Source organism: Schistocerca nitens, chromosome 11 (genome assembly GCF_023898315.1).
Source record: "Schistocerca nitens isolate TAMUIC-IGC-003100 chromosome 11, iqSchNite1.1, whole genome shotgun sequence".
Classification (NCBI taxonomy): domain Eukaryota; kingdom Metazoa; phylum Arthropoda; class Insecta; order Orthoptera; family Acrididae; genus Schistocerca; species Schistocerca nitens.
The window spans coordinates 161,349,358-161,367,728 of NC_064624.1; the positions used below are offsets into that span (position 1 = coordinate 161,349,358).

The following is an 18,371-nucleotide window of genomic DNA, read 5'->3' on the forward strand; positions in this document are numbered from 1 at the left end:
CACTCAAACACTTGTGTTCGCGATAAACAATCATCGCCGTACACTTGTTGTAACATTACAAACGTTTCACTTGCAGATTTTCCTAGTTTGAAACAAAATTTGATGTTAACACGCTGTTCTTTCTGTACACTCAACATTTTCCGACGCACAGACAAAACGTCAACTACTTAAAACAGACGCCACGGGCAGACTGAGTGCAGGAGGCAGATGAAACTCGAGCAGTAGGCGGAGCGAGAGTCACGTGACAGGCCACGCGACTTTCAGCCTTATTGCATTCGTTTTATTGTTTCACCAGTACTAGTCCGGTTTTTTTCTAGCCACACCTCGTAAAATAAGAACACATGTCCAGTAAACAAACGATCCGAAATGCACATCTTCAGAGGTATGGGCAGCTGTACATCTTCGATACTATGAAACATCTCTGTACTGACCAAGCGCACACAACTCTAAAGGTAGACATCTTCCGGAAAAATTTAGTGCAAAAATACACGTGAACTATGTCAAAAAGACGAAAAAAACGACACACGACATAGGAATTTTATCGTTTGCATATGGACATACAAGTTCGACGCTGCGTGCATTGTAATATCATGATGCTCTTATTTTTCTCTGTTGATTAAAGTTCTGTACTGCTGGAAATTATGTATTTGTTATCTATAAAATATGACTTACTTTTGTTAAAGTGATATGTGATTTTCTTTATGCAAAAATTAACATCCTCTTTCTGGGAACTTGCAGAATTAATTTCAGATGGAAATTTTCGTTGTTGGCAGCCATTACTACCTGGATTCGAATACGACCGCAGTGGCTAGCTTACTCAGAGAAAAAATACGTCATTAGCGACGACGAGTTGATAGGCATGTACTAGTATTGAGATTTTCCAGAATTTCAGCAAATTTTAGGTGCACCAGGTTGCACAGTGCCGAAAGTGTTCCAGCACTGATGCAGCTAACACTTCTACCTTCTGTCAAAAGTATTAAATGGTATCTTTAGTCTTCAGAAAAAGCAACATTACATCGGCAACACATATAAAGAGGACCTTATTTTCCCTGTAAATAAGATAATATCGCATTCTTGACTGAAAAAACTGCTGTTATGTTAAGAGGGCAACGCCCCCCGTTTAGATCATTGCTAGGCATTCCTTAGGAAATTTTCCTTAGTGTAAGACGGACAATATTACACTAGGAATTTATATAACAGTGTTGTAAATTTATCTCTCTTATAAGTATGGGCAGATATCTGTTGGTAATTTGTGTATAAAAGCTGGTAACTGTAAATAGTGTTAAACTATACGACGAATATCATTTCATACCAATGCATTAGTACAATCCTTTTTAGAATTACAGTATGCATTTTAGTCGCCGTGTTTACTAGATCTTTCTTTGTTTTGGTGTCAAACTCTGTAAGGGATTTTAGTTACACCCTGAAAAAAAGTGCACCTTCTCGTGATTGGTTGTAATAACAATCTTTAGAAAACTAAAATTTACTGCGACCTTTAAAAGACAGACTGGTGCAGCATCATCACGTTTCGCTTTGCTGCATTTGTACATCGCCGACACATGAACACACAGCTGTTTGTCGTCAGTAGTAGCAGTAACAGCGTGGATATTTATTTCTATCGCGACGTTTCGGCGTCATATGTGCACGCCGTCGTCAGGTTAACCATAGCAGTTGTCCATTGGCGACACATGGACGCAGCACAACGCAGCTCTGTGTAGTCAGTAGTAGAACTAACAGTGTGGAGATTTATTCCTGTCGCGACGTTTCGACGTCAGACGTGCGCGCCGTCATCAGGTACTCACCGTTGCAGTGCGCGGCGACGACCTCGAGGCGGTAGGGGCGGTCGGGCGCGTTGTCCTTCAGCGCGGGCGAGATGTTAAGCAGGCGGCCGTCGCAGCCGTACAGCTTCACGATGTCCAGCGGGCCCGCCTCCGCCGCGGACCGGAACAGCTCTGCCAACACCACGAAAAACGGTCGCGCCGATCAGGTTGGCAGCCCTGCGCTCTGCGCCCGAGGCCTCGCGCCGCGTCGCGCTGCGCACGTAGCTATTATCTTTGGCGCGCTCCGCCGCCGCGCGCACAGCTATTACCTCTGAAGCGCTCTGCGCTCGATCACCGCGTAGCAGCTATTATCTCTGAAGCGCTCTGCGCTCGCTCACCGCGTAGCAGCTATTATCTCTGATGACGCGCGGCGCCGTGGCGGACAGCTGTATTACCTCTGGCTAGGCGCGTCGCCTCTTGAGCTCGCGCGCGGGCAGCTATTATCTCTGGCGAGGCGGAGCAACGCGATGCGCCGAGAAGTTAATAGCTGCGCGGCGTAATCCGCTCTGCGCAGATTGTGTTACGCCCGGCGCTCGGGCAAATAGCGAAGCGCTCGGGTTACATAATGTCACTACAGTTATAAATCAGGCAGAAACACCCGTATTTAAATTCATACATAATGCAGCACCAAATTAATCTGTTTTTCTCTCCTTCCAGAGTCTATATTTCAACAGTGGATCGGAAATGTCAGACTCACATGTATATCTCAGGCTCACATTTGTCAGGAGAACTGAATATATAAAGAGGTCCCATACTACGGGAGCATAGGGGACGATGCGCCATAGGGTGGTGGGGTTTCGGGTTCCGCTGGATTGGTCAGGAGCCCACTACACGCAGCAAGCGGCTACACGGGTATCATGGGTTTGTGGCGTGGACTGGGCGGTTTTTTAGGTTAGGTGGCGTCGGGCAAGTACAGAAAGGGCAACAGCATCAAAGGGTGCGGGGCAAAGTCAGGACATGCGGGGACCGAGCAGCAATCGGTATTGTACTTGTAAACTGTCGAAGCTGCATTGGTAAAGTACCGGAACTTCAAGCGCTGATAGAAAGCACCGAAGCTGAAATCGTTATAGGTACAGACAGCTGGCTGAAGCCAGAGATAAATTCTGCCGAAATTTTTACAAAGGCACAGACGGTGTTTAGAAAGGATAGATTGCATGCAACTGGTGGTGGAGTGTTCGTCGCTGTTAGTAGTAGTTTATCCTGTAGTGAAGTAGAAGTGGATAGTTCCTGTGAATTATTATGGGTGGAGGTTACACTCAACAACCGAGCTGGGTTAATAATTGGCTCCTTTTACCGACCTCCCGACTCAGCAGCATTAGTGGCAGAACAACTGAGAGAAAATTTGGAATACATTTCACATAAATTTTCTCAGCATGTTAGAGTCTTAGGTGGAGATTTCAATTTACCAGATATAGACTGGGACACTCAGATGTTTAGGACGGGTGGTAGGGACAGAGCATCGAGTGACATTATACTGAGCGCACTATCCGAAAATTACCTCGAGCAATTAAACAGAGAACCGACTCAGGGAGATAACATCTTGGACCTACTGATAACAAATAGACCCAAACTTTTCGACTCTGTAAGTGTAGAACAGGGAATCAGTGAACATAAGGCCGTTGCAGCAGCCCTGAATATGGAAGTTAATAGGAATATAGAAAAAGGCAGGAAGGTTTATCCGTTTAGCAAGAGTAATAGAAGGCATATTTCAGACTACCTAACAAATCAAAACGAAAATTTCTGTTCCGACACTGACAATGTTGAGTGTTTATGGAAAAAGTTCAAAGCAATCGTAAAATGCGTTTTAGACAGGTACGTGCCGAGTAAAACTGTGAGGGACGGATAAAACCCACCGTGGTTCAACAACAAAGTTAGGAAACTACTGCGAAAGCAAAGAGAGCTTCACTCCAAGTTTAAACGCAGCCAAAACCTCTCAGACAAACAGAAGCTAAACGATGTCAAAGTTAGCGTAACGAGGGCTATCCGGGATGATGATGGCATTGAAACAGAGGATGACACGAGTAAAGCTGAAATACTAAACACCTTTTTCCAAAGCTGTTTCACAGAAGAAGACCGCATTGCAGTTCCTTCTCTAAATCCTCGCACAAACGAAAAAATGGCTGACATCGAAATAAGTGTCCAAGGAATAGAAAAGCAACTGGAATCACTCAACAGAGGAAAGTCCACTGGACCTGACGAGATACCAATTCGATTCTACACGGAGTACGCAAAAGAACTTGCCCCCCTTCTAACAGCCATGTACCGCAAGTCTCTAGAGGAACGGAAGGTTCCAAATGATTGGAAAAGAGCACAGGTAGTCCCAGTTGTCAAGAAGGGTCGTCGAGCAGATGCGCAAAACTATAGACCTATATCTCTGACGTCGATATGTTGTAGAATTTTAGAACATGTTTTTTGCTCGCGTATCATGTCGTTTTTGGGAACCCAGAATCTACTCTGTAGGAATCAACGTGGATTCCGGAAACAGCGATCGTGTGAGACCCAACTCGCTTTATTTGTTCATGAGACCCAGGAAATATTAGATACAGGCTCCCAGGTAGATGCCATTTTCCTTGACTTCTGGAAGGCATTCGATATAGTTCCGCACTGTCGCCTGATAAACAAAGTAAGAGCCTACGGAATATCAGACCAGCTGTGTGGCTGGATTGAAGAGTTTTTACCAAACAGAACACAGCATGTTGTTATCAATGGAGAGGCGTCTACAGACGTTAAGGTGACCTCTGGCGTGCCACAGGGGAGTGTTATGGGAGCATTGCTTTTCACAATATATATAAATGACCTAGTAGATAGTGTCGGAAGTTCCATGCGGCTTTTCGCGGATGATGCTGTAGTATACAGATAAGTTGCAGCATTATAAAATTGTAGCGAAATGCAGGAAGATCTGCAGCGGATAGGCACTTGGAGCTGGGAGTGGCAACTGACCCTTAACATAGATAAATGTAATGTATTGCGAATACATAGAAAGAAGGATCCTTTATTGTATGATTATATGATAGCGGAACAAACACTGGTAGCAGTCACTTCTGTAAAATATCTGGGAGTATGCGTGCGGAACGATTTGAAGTGGAATGATCACATAAAATTGATTGTTGGTTAGGCGGGTGCCAGGTTGAGATTAGGAAATGTAGTCCATCAACAAAGGAGGTGGCTTACAAAACACTCGTTCGACCTATACTTGAGTATTGCTCATCAGTGTGGGATCCGTACCAGATCGGGTTTACGGAGGAGATAGAGAAGATCCAAAGAAGAGTGGCGCGTTTCGTCACATGGTTATTTGGTAACCGTGATAGCGTTACGGAGATGTTTAGCAAACTCGAGTGGCAGACTCTGCAAGAGAGGCGCTCTGCATCGCGGTGTAGCTTGCTCGCCAGGTTTCGAGAGGGTGCGTTTCTGGATGAGGTATCGAATATATTGCTTCCCCCTACTTATACCTCCCGAGGAGATCACGAATGTAATATTACAGAGATTAGAGCGCGCAAGGAGGCTTTCAGACAGTCGTTCTTCCCGCGAACCATACGCGACTGGAACAGGAAAGGGAGGTAATGACAGTGGCACGTAAAGTGCCCTCCACCACACACCGTTGGGTGGCTTGCGGAGTATAAATGTAGATGTAGATGTAGATGCGGGAAACCCGCACCGCCGTACTAGGCAAGGAGCTAGTGGTGGTGCTTTTCCATTGCCTTCCTCCGATATGGGAAGAGCAGAAAGTAACGCACAATATTATTTTTATTCCCTGGTATTGCAGCTGGAATATTGAAATTTCGCGACAGTATAGTCTGAAGTAAGTTTGCATTACAGGGGGGTATTTTGTTTTCACGTGCAGCTCTAGCGGGAAAAGCCTGAACTACGAAACAAAAATGACGTGCGTGACACTGTCGCCAACTGGGGAAAAGCAGCGAAGTGCAGCTCGCTATTTGTGGGCCAAGGGGCGCAGACCGATTGATATTCAAAGGGACTTGTGTGGCGGACCGCCTTTTGCCCGTCTTAGTGCAGTAACCTGTGGCATGGACTCAACAATTTGTAGGAAGCTTTCTGCAGAAACATTGAGCCATGCTGTCTCTATAGCCGTCCATATTTGCGAAAGAGTACAGCATTTTGTCCACGAACTGACCTCGATTGTGTCCGATGAATGTTCGATGGGATTCATGTCGGGTCATCTGGGTGGTCAAAACACTCCCTCGAATTAACCAGAATGTCTTTCAGACTAGCTGTGAACAATCGTGGGCTAGTGATATGGCGCATCGTTGTTTGGGAACTGAATTCCTTGAATGGCTGCAGATGGATGATCTGCAAGTAGCCGAACATAACCATTTACATCAAAAATTTAGTTACCCACCTTCCACACAGAGCACGTCCACATCTCACCACTGACTTCTAGTATCAGCCGAACGCAGTTGACGTCAACAAGTGTATGCGCCTGAAGATGACATTGTTACAAAGTTGAAAGTAGTTGCCAAAATAAAATCGACACCTTAAATACAGCTGGAGGAATTTCTTCATTTTTGATATAAATTTATACCAGCTGACGTCCCACTGTCCTCCATTTCAACTATGGATGTACGGAGATAACCATTTACAGTGAATGATCGGCTAAACTGGGTCAGAGGACCAAGTCGATTCCCTGTAAACACAGCCCACATCATTATGGAGCCATCACGAGCTTGCACAGTGCCTTGTTGACAACTTGGATCAATGGCTTGGTGGGGTCCGCTCAACGCTCGAACCCTAACGTCAGCTTTTACCAACTGACTCGAGAGGCCAAGGTCTCCCAGTCGACTAGGGTCCACCAGATATGGTCACGAGCCCAGGATAGGCGCTGCAAGCGATGTCGTGCTGTTAGCAAAGGCACCCGCGTCGGTTGTCTACTGCCATGGTCCATTAACGCCAAATTTCGCCGCACTGTCCTAGGGGATACGTTCGTCGTACGTCCTACATTGATTTCTGCGGTTAGTTCAGGCAGAGTTGCTCGTCCGTTAGCACTGACAATCTACGCAAACGACGCCGTTGCTCTCGGTCGTTAAGTGAAGGCCGCCGGCCACTCCGTCGATCGAGATGACAGCTGTTGTTGTTGTGGTCTTCAGTCCTGAGACTGGTTTGATGCAGCTCTCCATGCTACTCTATCCTGTGCAAGCTCCTTCATCTCCCAGTACCTACTGCAGCCTACATCCTTCTGAATCTGCTTAGTGTATTCATCTCTTGGTTTCCCTCTACGATTTTTACCCTCCACGCTGCCCTCCAATACCAAATTGGTGATCCCTTGATGTCTCAGAACATGTCCTACCAACCGGTCCCTTCTTCTCGTCAAATTGTGCCACAAACTCCTCTTCTCCCCAATTCTATTCAATACCTCCTCATTAGTTATGTGATCTACCCATCTAATCTTCAGCATTCTTCTGTAGCACCACATTTCGAAAGCTTCTATTCTCTTCTTGTCCAAACTATTTATCGTCCATGTTTCACTTCCATACATGGCTACGCTCCATACAAATACTTTCAGAAATGACTTCCTGACACTTAAATCTATACTCGATTTTAACAAATTTCTCTTCTTCAGAAACGATTTCCTTGCCATTGCCAGTCTACATTTTATATCCTCTCTACTTCGACCATCATCAGTTATTTTGCTCCCCAAATAGCAAAACACCTTTACTACTTTAAGTGTCTCATTTCCTAATCTAATTCCTTCAGCATCACCCTATTTAATTCGACTACATTCCATTATCCTCGTTTTGTTTTCGTTGATGTTCATCTTATATCCTCCTTTCAAGACACTGGCCATTCCGTTCAACTGCTCTTCCAAGTCCTTGCTGTCTCTGACAGAATTACAATGTCATTGGCGAACCTCGAAGTTTTTATTTCTTCTCCGTGGATTTTAATACCTACTCGGAATTTTTCTTTTGTTTCCTTCACTGCTTGCTCAATATACAGATTGAATAACACCGGGGAGAGGCTACAACCCTGTCTCACTCCCTTCCCAACCACTGCTTCCCTTTCGTGCCCCTCGACTCTTATAACTGCCATCTGGTTTCTGTACAAATTGTAAATAGCCTTTCGCTCCCTGTAATTTACCCCCGCCACCTACAGAATTTGAAAGAGAGTATGCCAGTCAACTTTGTCAAAAGCTTTCTCTAAGTTTACAAATGCTAGAAACGTAGGTTTGCCTTTCCTTAATCTAGCTTCTATGATAAGTCGTAGGGTCAGTATTGCCTCACGTGTTCCAACATATCTACGGAATCCAAACTGATCTTCCCCGAGGTCGGCTTCTACCAGTTTTTCCATTCGTCTGTAGAGAATACGCGTTAGTATTTTACATCCGTGACTTATTAAACTGATAGTTCGGTAATTTTCACATCTGTCAGCACCTGCTTTCTTTGGGATCGGAATTGTTATATTCTTCTTGAAGTCTGAGGGTATTTCGCCTGTCTCATACATCTTGCTCACCAGACGGTAGAGTTTTGTCAGAACTGGCTATCCCAAGGCCGTCAGTAGTTCTAATGGAATGTTGTCTACTCCCGGGGCCTTGTTTCGACTCAGGTCGATGACAGCTAAAGCCTGAAATTTGGTATTCTTGGAGCCAATCCATCTGCCAGGATACCTTCGCTTCAGAATACGCAAGGCATTATGTGCTGGACATTCATCGTGTTGATACCACACAGCATTTTGGTTCTTGCGACACGATGTGGCCGACCGGTTGTAGGCGCTTCAGTCTGTAACCGCGAGACCGCTAGGGTCACAGGTTCGAATCCTGCCTGGGGCATGGGTGTGTGTGACGTCCTTAGGTTAGTTAGGTTTAAGTAGTTCTAAGTTCTAGGGGACTGATGACCTCAGAAGTTGTCGCATAGTGCTCAGAGCCATTTGAACCAGAGCACTGCGCTTTTATACCTCGTGTATGCGATACCACTGCCATCTATGTAACTCCACATCGAATCCCATGGCTTTTGCCACCCGAGTGTAGAGTTGCAGTTTACTTATAGCGCAATAGTCTACACGCCCTCTTCGTTCCATCTTCTCCTTAGCTGCATGTTCTACATGTTTTGCCAATGAAACGCAGTCTTTGGTTCGCCTTACCCACCAATTTGACTTGTCCGTAATTATTGTTCCTAAGTATTTAATTGAATTGACAGCCTTTAGATTTCTGTGATTTATCGTGCAACCGAAATTTAGACGGATTCCGTTCAGCACTCCTATGCATGGCCTTCCGCGTTTCATTATTTAGAGCAATTACCACTTTTCGGGATACGCAAATATCTTGTCTAAATCATGTTGCAATTGGCTTTCATCTGCTGATAACTTCACTAGACGGTAAATGACACCATTATCTGCAGTCAAAGAGGTCTGCGCACATTGTATTTTAAATCGGTTATATACACTACTGGTCATTAAAATTGCTACACGATGAAGATGACGTGCTACAGACGCGAAATTTAACCGACAAGAAGGAGATACTGTGATATACAAATGATTAGCTTTTCAGAGCATTCACACACCTACAAACTGCTGACATGAGGAAAGTTTCCAACCGATTTCTCATACACAGTTGACCGGCGTTGCCGGTTGAAACGTTGTTGTGATGGCTCGTGTAAGGAGGAGAAATGCGTACCATCACGTTTCCGACTTTGATAAAGGTCGGACTCTAGCCTATCGCGATTGCGGTTAATCGTATCGCGACATTGCTGCTCGCGTTGGTCGAGATCCAATCACTGTTAACAGAATATGGAATCGCTAGGTTCAGGAGGGTAATATGGAACGTCGTGATGCATCCCAACGGCCTCGCATCACTAGCAGTCGAGATGACAGGCATCTTATCCGCATGGCTGTAACGGATCGTGCAGCCACGTCTCGATCCCTGAGTCAACAGATGGGGACGTTAGCAATTCAACAACCATCTGCACGAACAGTTCGGCGACGTTTGCAGCAGCATGGACTATCAGCTCGGAGACCGTGGCTGCGGTTACCCTTGACGCTGCATCACAGACAGGAGCCCCTGCGATGGTGTACTCGACGACGAACCTGGGTGCACGAATGGCAAAACATCATCTTTTCGGAAGAATCCAGGTTCTGTTTACAGCATCACGATGGTCGCATCCGTGTTTGGCGACATCGCGGTGAACGCACATTGGAAGCTTGTATTCCTCAAGGCCATACTGGCGTATCACCCGGTGTGATGGTATGGGGTGCCATTGGTTACACGTCTCGGTCACCTCTTGTTCGCATTGACTGTGAACAGTGGACGTTACATTTCAGATGTGCTACGACCCGTGGCTCTACCCTTTACTCGACCAATGCGAAACCCTACATTTTAGCAGGATAATGCACGACCGCATGTTGCAGGTCCTGTACGGGCCTTTCTGGATACAGAAAATGTTCGACTGCTGCCCTGGCCAGCACATTCTCCAGATGTCTCAGCAACTGAAAACGTGTGGTCAATGGTGGCCGAGCAACTGGCTCGTCACAATACGCCAGTCACTACTCTTGATGAACTGTGGTATCGTGTTGAAGCTGCATGGGCAGCTGTACCTGCACACGCCATGCAAGCTCTGTTTGACTCAATGCCCAGGCGTATCAAGGCCGTTATTACGGCCAGAGGTGGTCGTTCTGGGTACTGATTTCTCAGGATCTATGCACCCAAATTGCGTGAAAATGTAATCACATGTCAGTTCTAGTATATTTGTCGAATGAATACCCGTTTATCATCTGCATTTCTTCCTGGTGTAGCAATTTTAGTGGCCAGTAGTGTAGATTAGGAACAGTAGAGGGCATAGCACTACACTGAAGAGTGCCACATACCTCTTCTGCTTTACTCAATGACCTTCCGTCAGTTACTACATACTGTGACTCTTGTGACATGTAATCACGAATCCAGTCACAAAACAAAGTCGATACTCCATAGGCACGCAATTTTGTTAGACGCTTTTTGTGAGGTTCGGAAGTCCAGAAATATGGAGTCAAATTGACGTCCCGTGTCGCTGCCACTCATTACCCCCTACGAATAAAGACCTTGTGTTTCACAAGAACAGTATAGTCTGAAGCCTTGCCAAGTAACATTAGACCGTTTGCTTCGAGGTAAGTCATAATGTTCGAACGTAAGTAAGTGTTCCAAAATGCTGCAGCAAATCGTCGTCAGCGTTAACTGACGGCGCGCAGGTGCACATAATTCAGTCATCTAGTAATTGATAGTGAAGCCACTTCGCAACTTCCACCAAATTTTACACATAATTTCAAATCTCTAGGGAACTTTTTTTCGGTCACGCCCACCACAAAACAATAAAAGAAAAACAGTTCACCACTTACTAAATTTTCTCTGTTCATGCAGTCAAACTTCAGCAGTAGGAATGAAGGCTTATCTTATTACTCCTGTACTGCTGTCTCTATTTGCAATACAGTTTGCACGTAATATCAATGTACACCACTGAATGTAGCTGCAAAATTATCTCATTGAACGATACACAGTTCAGGAGATCAGACGCCTCAAACCTAGACGTGGGCGAAAAACTTTTGCTTAAAATGGAGCGCAGTAAAACTTCTACATCAGCCATCCCATATTAATTTAGTACTCCTTTACTCTAGTCGCAACACACTTTCCAGACAGTATGTACGCTGAAAAGCCAAAGAAACTGGTACCCCTACCTAACCTCGTCTAGGGCTCCAGCGAGCACGCGGAAGTTCCGCAATACGACGTGGCTTGGACTCGACTAATGTTTGAAGTAGTGTTGGAGGTAACTGACACCATGAATCCTACAGGGCTGTCCATAAATCCTCAAGAGTATCAGGGGGTGGAAATCTCCTTTGAACAGCACGTTGCAAGGTATCCGAGATACGCTTAATACTGTTCATATCTGGGAAGTTTGGTGGACAGCGGAAGTGTTTAAACTCAGAATAGTGTCCCTGGAGCAACTCTGTAGCAATTCTGGACGTGTAGGGTGCCGCATTATCCTGCTGGAAATGCCCAAGTCTGTCGGAATGCGCAGTAGACATGAATGGATGCAGGTAATGAGACAGGATGCTTACGTACGTGTCACCTGTCGGAGTCGTATCTATACGTATCAGGAGTCCCATAGCCGGCCGCTGTGGCCGAGCAGTTCTAGCCGCTTCAGTTCGGAATCGCGCTACTGCTACGGTCGCAGGTTCGAATCGTGCCTCGGGCATGGATGTGTGTGATGTTAGGTTTAAGTAATTCTAAGTCTAGGGGAGTGGTGACCTCAGATGTTCAGTCCCATAGTGCTTAGAGCCATTTGAACCATTTTTGAGGGGTCCCATATCACTGCAACTGCACACGGCCCAAACCATTAAAGAGTCTCCACCATTATGCTGACATTCAGGGTTCACAGATTCATGAGGTTGTCTCCATACCCGTACACATCCATCCGTTCGATACAATTTGAAAAGAGACTCTTCAGACCTGGCAACATCTTTGCAGTGCAATGCCGGTGGTGTCGGTCCCTAGGCGAGGCGTAAAGCTTTGTATCGTGCTGTCATCAAGAGTACAAGAGAGGGTCTTCGGCTCCGAAAGCCCATATCGATGATGCTTCGTTGTATGGTTCTCACGCCGACACTTGTTGATGCACCAGCACTGAATTCTGCAGCAGTCTGCGGAAGGGCTGCACTTCTGTCATCTTGAACGATTCTCTTCAGTCGTCGTATGTCCCGGTTTTGCAGGATCTTTCTCCGGCCTCAGCGATGTCGGAGATTTGATGTTTTACCAGGTTCCTGATATTCAAGGTGCACTTGTGAAATGGTCGTACGCGAAAATCCCCACTTCATCGCTACCTCGTTCGTGCACCGTCTATAACACCACGTTCAAATTCCACATAAATCTTGGTAACCTGCCACTGTAGGAGCAGTAACCAATCTAACAACTGCGCCAGATACTTGTTGTCTTACATAGGCGTAGCTGAGCGCAGTGTCGTATTCTACTTCTTTACATCTCTCTGTATTTGAATATGTATGTCTATACCAGTTTCTTTCGCACTACAATGAAAAAATGTTCAAATGTGTGTGAAATCTTATGGGACTTAACTGCTAAGGTCACCAGTCCCTAAGCTTACACACTACTTAACCTAAATTTTCCTTAGGACAAACACACACACACCCATGCCCGGGGGAGGACTCGAACCTATGCTGGGACCAGCCGCACAGTCAATGACTGCAGCGCCTAAGACCGCTCGGCTAATCCCGCGCGGTGCGCTACAACGTACATATGCGAGGGACTTTCAATAAGTAATGTAGCACACTTTCTTTTGGCTAGTTTCGGTCAGAAGAAATGTGGAATTTATTGTTGCTGGAATATTCGCACTTCAGACCCTGTAGTTTCATGAAGTACCGATAGGTGGAATACATAGCCTTCAGAATGGCCTGCGTAATGGGGGTTCGTTCCATGCCGAGAGCTGGCATTGAGTTTCGTTTGTCTGGAAACCAGATATTTATAGGTGCTTGCAGAATGTCTACGGAGAGGCTTCCATCTATTTGTCACAAAGAATGATGCAGTGGTTCCTGGTTGATGGGGAGGTCATCGATGGAGCAGGACGTTTGCTCCAACGTCGACTAGTGCAGAGGTACACATGGGACAGGCCCTCCTAGGTCGCGTAAGGACCTTGTACTGAACGGAGATTAAGCTGACAAATAGGTTGTTACAGCCAAAAGAGTGGCGAATAATACGGTTTATTCGAATCCTGAATACAACAAACCTGCTTTCGGAAAAAAAACAATGTGTAGCATTACGTATTGTAGGCCTCTCGTATCACTGATCTTACTTGCAAAATACGAGGGCAGTTCAATAAGTAATGCAACACATTTTTTTTCTGAAACAGGGGTTGTTTTATTCAGCATTGAAATACACCAGGTTATTCCCCAATCTTTTAGCTACACAACACTATTTTTCAACGTAATCTCCATTCAATGCTACGGCCTTACGCCACCTTGAAATGAGGGCCTGTATGCCTGCACGGTACCATTCCACTGGTCGATGTCGGAGCCAACGTCGTACTGCATCAATAACTTCTTCATCATCCGCGTAGTGCGTCCCACGGATTGCGTCCCTCATTGGGCCAAACCTATGGAAATCCGACGGTGCGAGATCGGGGCTGTAGGGTGCATGAGGAAGAACAGTCCACTGAAGTTTTGTGAGCTCCTCTCGGGTGCGAAGACTTGTGTGAGGTCTTGCGTTGTCACGAAGAAGGAGAAGTTCGTTCTGATTTTTGTGCCTACGAACACGCTGAAGTCGTTTCTTCAATTTCTGAAGAGTAGCACAATACACTTCAGAGTTGATCGTTTGACCGTGGGGAAGGACATCGAACAGAATAACCCCTTCAGCGTCCCAGAAGACTGTAACCGTGACTTTACCGGCTGAGGGTATGGCTTTAAACTTTTTCTTGGTAGGGGAGTGGGTGTGGCGCCACTCCATTGATTGCCGTTTTGTTTCAGGTTCGAAGTGATGAACCCACGTTTCATCGCCTGTAACAATCTTTGACAAGAAATTGTCACCCTCAGCCACATGACGAGCAAGCAATTCCGCACAGATGGTTCTCCTTTGCTCTTTATGGTGTTCGGTTAGACAGCGAGGGACCCAGCGGGAACAAACCTTTGAATATCCCAACTGGTGAACAATTGTGACAGCACTACCAACAGAGATGTCAAGTTGAGCACTGAGTTGTTTGACGGTGATCCGTCGATCATCTCGAACGAGTGTGTTCGCACGCTCCGCCATTGCAGGAGTCACAGCTGTGCACGGCCGGCCCGCACGCGGGAGATCAGACAGTCTCGCTTGACCTTGCGGCGATGATGACACACGCTTTGCCCAACGACTCACCGTGCTTTTGTCCACTGCCAGATCACCGTAGACATTCTGCAAGCGCCTACGAATATCTGAGATGCCCTGGTTTTCCGCCAAAAGAAACTCGATCACTGCCCGTTCTTTGCAACGCACATCCGTTACAGACGCCATTTTAACAGCTCCGTACAGCGCTGCCACCTGTCGGAAGTCAATGAAACTATACGAGACGAAGCGGGAATGTTTGAAAATATTCCACAAGAAATTTCCGGTTTTTTCAACCAAAATTGGCCGAGAAAAAAAATGTGTTGCATTACTTATTGAACTGCCCTCGTATATCATTGTAAGACACATAGGTCATGAGAGCACGCCTCCTGTCCCCCATCCGGATCTTCTATGACATGATTCCTTTCCGCCATCTTCTCCTTTTCCTCGAAGATATCTACATCGTCTACACCTCCCACCACCTTGATCCCCTCACCCCCTGGTTGCTCCTCTCCTCTCCCATCCCCGCCCCCTGCCACGTCTTCACTGTTGTGTCCCCCCTACCCTTCATCTCCTTTCCCAAGGTGGCTTCCATCAACTCCCCCTCCCAGATGATGCCCTCTCTCCCTCCATTTATCCCTCATATCAACTCTGATCCTCACCTCCGCCTCCATTCCTCTGTCCTTTTCCAGGGCTCCCTCTCCCGCCCTTCCAACCTGTTTTTCCCCACCTACCCTCTGACTCCCTCCTCTCCCCTGAGTCCTTTTTCTCTCCCCTACACTGCCTTTCCTACTCTTTCTCGCATCCCCCCCCTTTTCTATGTCTCCTCCCTCCATTTGGCTCCCCCCTTTTTTCTTTTCGTCTGCTCCCCACTTTTCCCCCTCATCGGTCCGGATCATCCCCCCACCCCCCCTCATCTTCCACCGTGTCGCCTCTATAGTGCTGTTTTAAGTGAGTGTTGTGCGTTCCCTGTCAGTGTTACGAACAGCCACCTGTCGATAGTTGTGTTTTTTATCTTGTGTCAACAGAAACCAGACTGTCGCTGTGCTTTTTTAATCGTGCCTGTCTTTGTACTATATGTTTTTATCAGCATCACTGACTGTTTTGTTTTTATATTTTCTTCGTATCTTTTTCTCCATGCTTCAGTTTTTAACAGCCACCATTTTATCGCCTGCTTTTATTGTTCTCATGTCTCCTGATTCTGTTTTTTAACTTTTCTATAGGCTGCAGAGCGGCGTATTGTGCTGCTACCAGCCTGCCCCCCTTCTGTGGGGGAATCGAAATCCAATAAAGGAAAAAAAATAGGTCATGAGATATGACGTCGTAAGGATTAAGATGCACGAAAGACTGGGTTTTGCTTAAACTCTAGAGCAAATTACCAAGTTTAATTGGTTCAGTGTTTCACAGTCAGAGAACTTAGCGACTTTATGCATAATTTCAAACCTTTCCTAAATTTTTGGTCGCTTACACGATTTACGGCGAAAGTTTAACGCATTAACTCATTCGTAAAGTAATCACATATTTGAAGCTCTTTTATACACGGCAGTTCGACTCCTTGCATATTTCGGTACTGCATGGGCAAATTTAAAAAAAAAAGTGTCCAAATGTGTGTGAAATCCTATGGGACTTAACTGCTAGGGTCATCAGTCCCTAAGCTTGCACACTACTTAACCTAAAGTATCCTAAGGACAAACACACACACCCATGGTTCTAGGCGCTTCAGTCTGGAACCGCGTGACCGCTACGGTCGCAGGTTCGAATCCTGCCTCGGGCATGGATGTGTGTGATGTCCTTAGGTTAGTTAGGTTGAACTAGGTCTAAGTTCTAGGGGACTGATGACCACAGCTGTTAAGTCCCATAGTGCTCAGAGCCGTTTGAACCACACACCCATGCCCGAGGGAGGACTCGAACCTCCGCCGGGACCAGCCGCACAGTCCGTGACAGCAGCGCCCAGACCGCTCGGCTAATCGCACGCGGTGCAAATTTTTATATACTTCTATATATACCGTATCGGTCTTTATAAGAACACCAGCGATATCGAGACAAAAATATCTACAATTCGATATACCGGTCGCTGTTTCCAGTATTTACAACAATTTTTAAAAAATGATCGAAATGACAGAAACAGTCAAGTAATCTTTGGAAATCGACAAATAATATATACTGCACACCATTAAACAATAAAAGACATAGAATGTATTAGAAAATCACTTGATTGCAAAAACAAAAGCCGCTAGACCATAACAGAACTCCTCGCTTAATATGTTCCCCTGCCAGTCTGCTTCTGCTGTCTGTCACCACCAAGGTTTGCTAAGGAAGCCACTCTTACGCACGAAATTATTATATTAAGAATTTCTGAGCAGTTTCTGGCAAAACAAGTATCAAATGACGACCATCAATCCTGAACTTCACATGATTGCTTTGTTTGGGGTAGGAGACCAGACAGCGAGGTCATCGGTCTCATCGGATTGGGGAAGGATGGGGAAGAAAGTCGGCCGTGTCCTTTCAGAGGAACCATCCCAGCATTTTCCTGGAGCGATTTAGGGAAATCACGGAAAACCTAAATCAGGATGGCCGGACACGGGATTGAACCGTCGTCCTCCGGAATGCGAGTCCAGTGTGCTAACCACTGCGCCGCCTCGCTCGGTAGAACTTTACAGGATCACAGGTCCGTCGTAAATGTGGTTCATCGGGGTATTGCTTTAGCTCTTTTGGCAGGGAATCAGAGCTTGGAATTTCTTTTCATGACGTTGCAGCCTTCTTGTGCTCGCAGAAGGGAATGATAATTTCCACCATTCTCACGTACTGCTGTCACCAAATGCCATTTGCACTTCGTACCTATCACCTGCAGTGGTAGCTCCCATGAATATGCAGTACACACACATTCATGTTCAAATCCGGTGCGTCCGCAGCTCGTGGTCGTGCGGTAGCGTTCTCGCTTCCCACGCCCGGGTTCCCGGGTTCGATTCCCGGCGGGGTCACGGATTTTCTCTGCCTCGTGATGACTGGGTGTTGTGTGCTGTCCTTAGGTTAGTTAGGTTTAAGTAGTTCTAAGTTCTAGGGGACTGATGGCCATAGATGTTAAGTCCCATAGTGCTCAGAGCCATTTGAACCATTCAAATCCGGTGCTCATTTCTAGTACTGATATGAAATTAAATCAAGCTCGTTGTAAGACAATTACTGTCAGATTGCAAAGATTGGTAGTAGGCGAAATGGGGAAGAAATATGCTGATGAGAACAATAGTGTCTATGAGTCAAGAGAAGAGAGAAAATAGAAATATCACTTTCCATATTCAGTACTAAATAACTATCAATATTGTTTCGATTATGAAGAAGTCGATGGTGTACATCAGTGGTCTCTCCATATATCGAAATTTTGATATATCGATACTCTTTGTACTTCCCTTCTTCTTGAGTCACCAGTCTTGTGCCTGGTTTGATGCGGCCCGCCACGAATTCTTCTGCTGTGCTAACTTCTTGATCTCAGAGTAGCACTTGCAACCTACGTCCTCAATTATTTTCTGGATGTATTCCAGTCTCTGTGTTCCTCTGCAGTTTTTGCCCTCTACAGCTCCCTCTACTTCCACGGAAGCCATTCTCGGATGTCTTAACAGATGTCCTATCATCCTGTCCCTTCTCCTTACCAGTGTTTTCCACATATTCCTTTCCGATTCTGCACAAAACCACCTCATTGCTTACCTTATGAGTCCACGTAATTTTCAACATTCGTCTGTAGCACCACATCTCAAATGCTTCGATTCTCTTCTGTTTTCCACAGTCCA

At 45.9% G+C, this 18,371-nt stretch overlaps 1 protein-coding gene across 1 annotated transcript in view; it reads right to left on the reverse strand.

Annotated features, from left to right (window-relative positions):
* The window catches only part of LOC126212741 (high affinity cGMP-specific 3',5'-cyclic phosphodiesterase 9A-like), a gene marked incomplete at its 3' end in the record, with an annotated part of 260,309 nt that extends 257,706 nt beyond the window's left edge, over positions 1–2,603 (reverse strand). The window contains exons 1-2 of the mRNA XM_049940150.1: positions 2,576–2,603; positions 1,803–1,952 (exon numbers count right to left, since the gene is read on the reverse strand). Coding sequence (XP_049796107.1) covers positions 1,803–1,952; positions 2,576–2,603 — 178 coding nt within the window. The remainder of the gene's footprint in view (positions 1–1,802; positions 1,953–2,575) is intronic.
* Between the last annotated feature and the right edge of the window lie 15,768 nt (positions 2,604–18,371).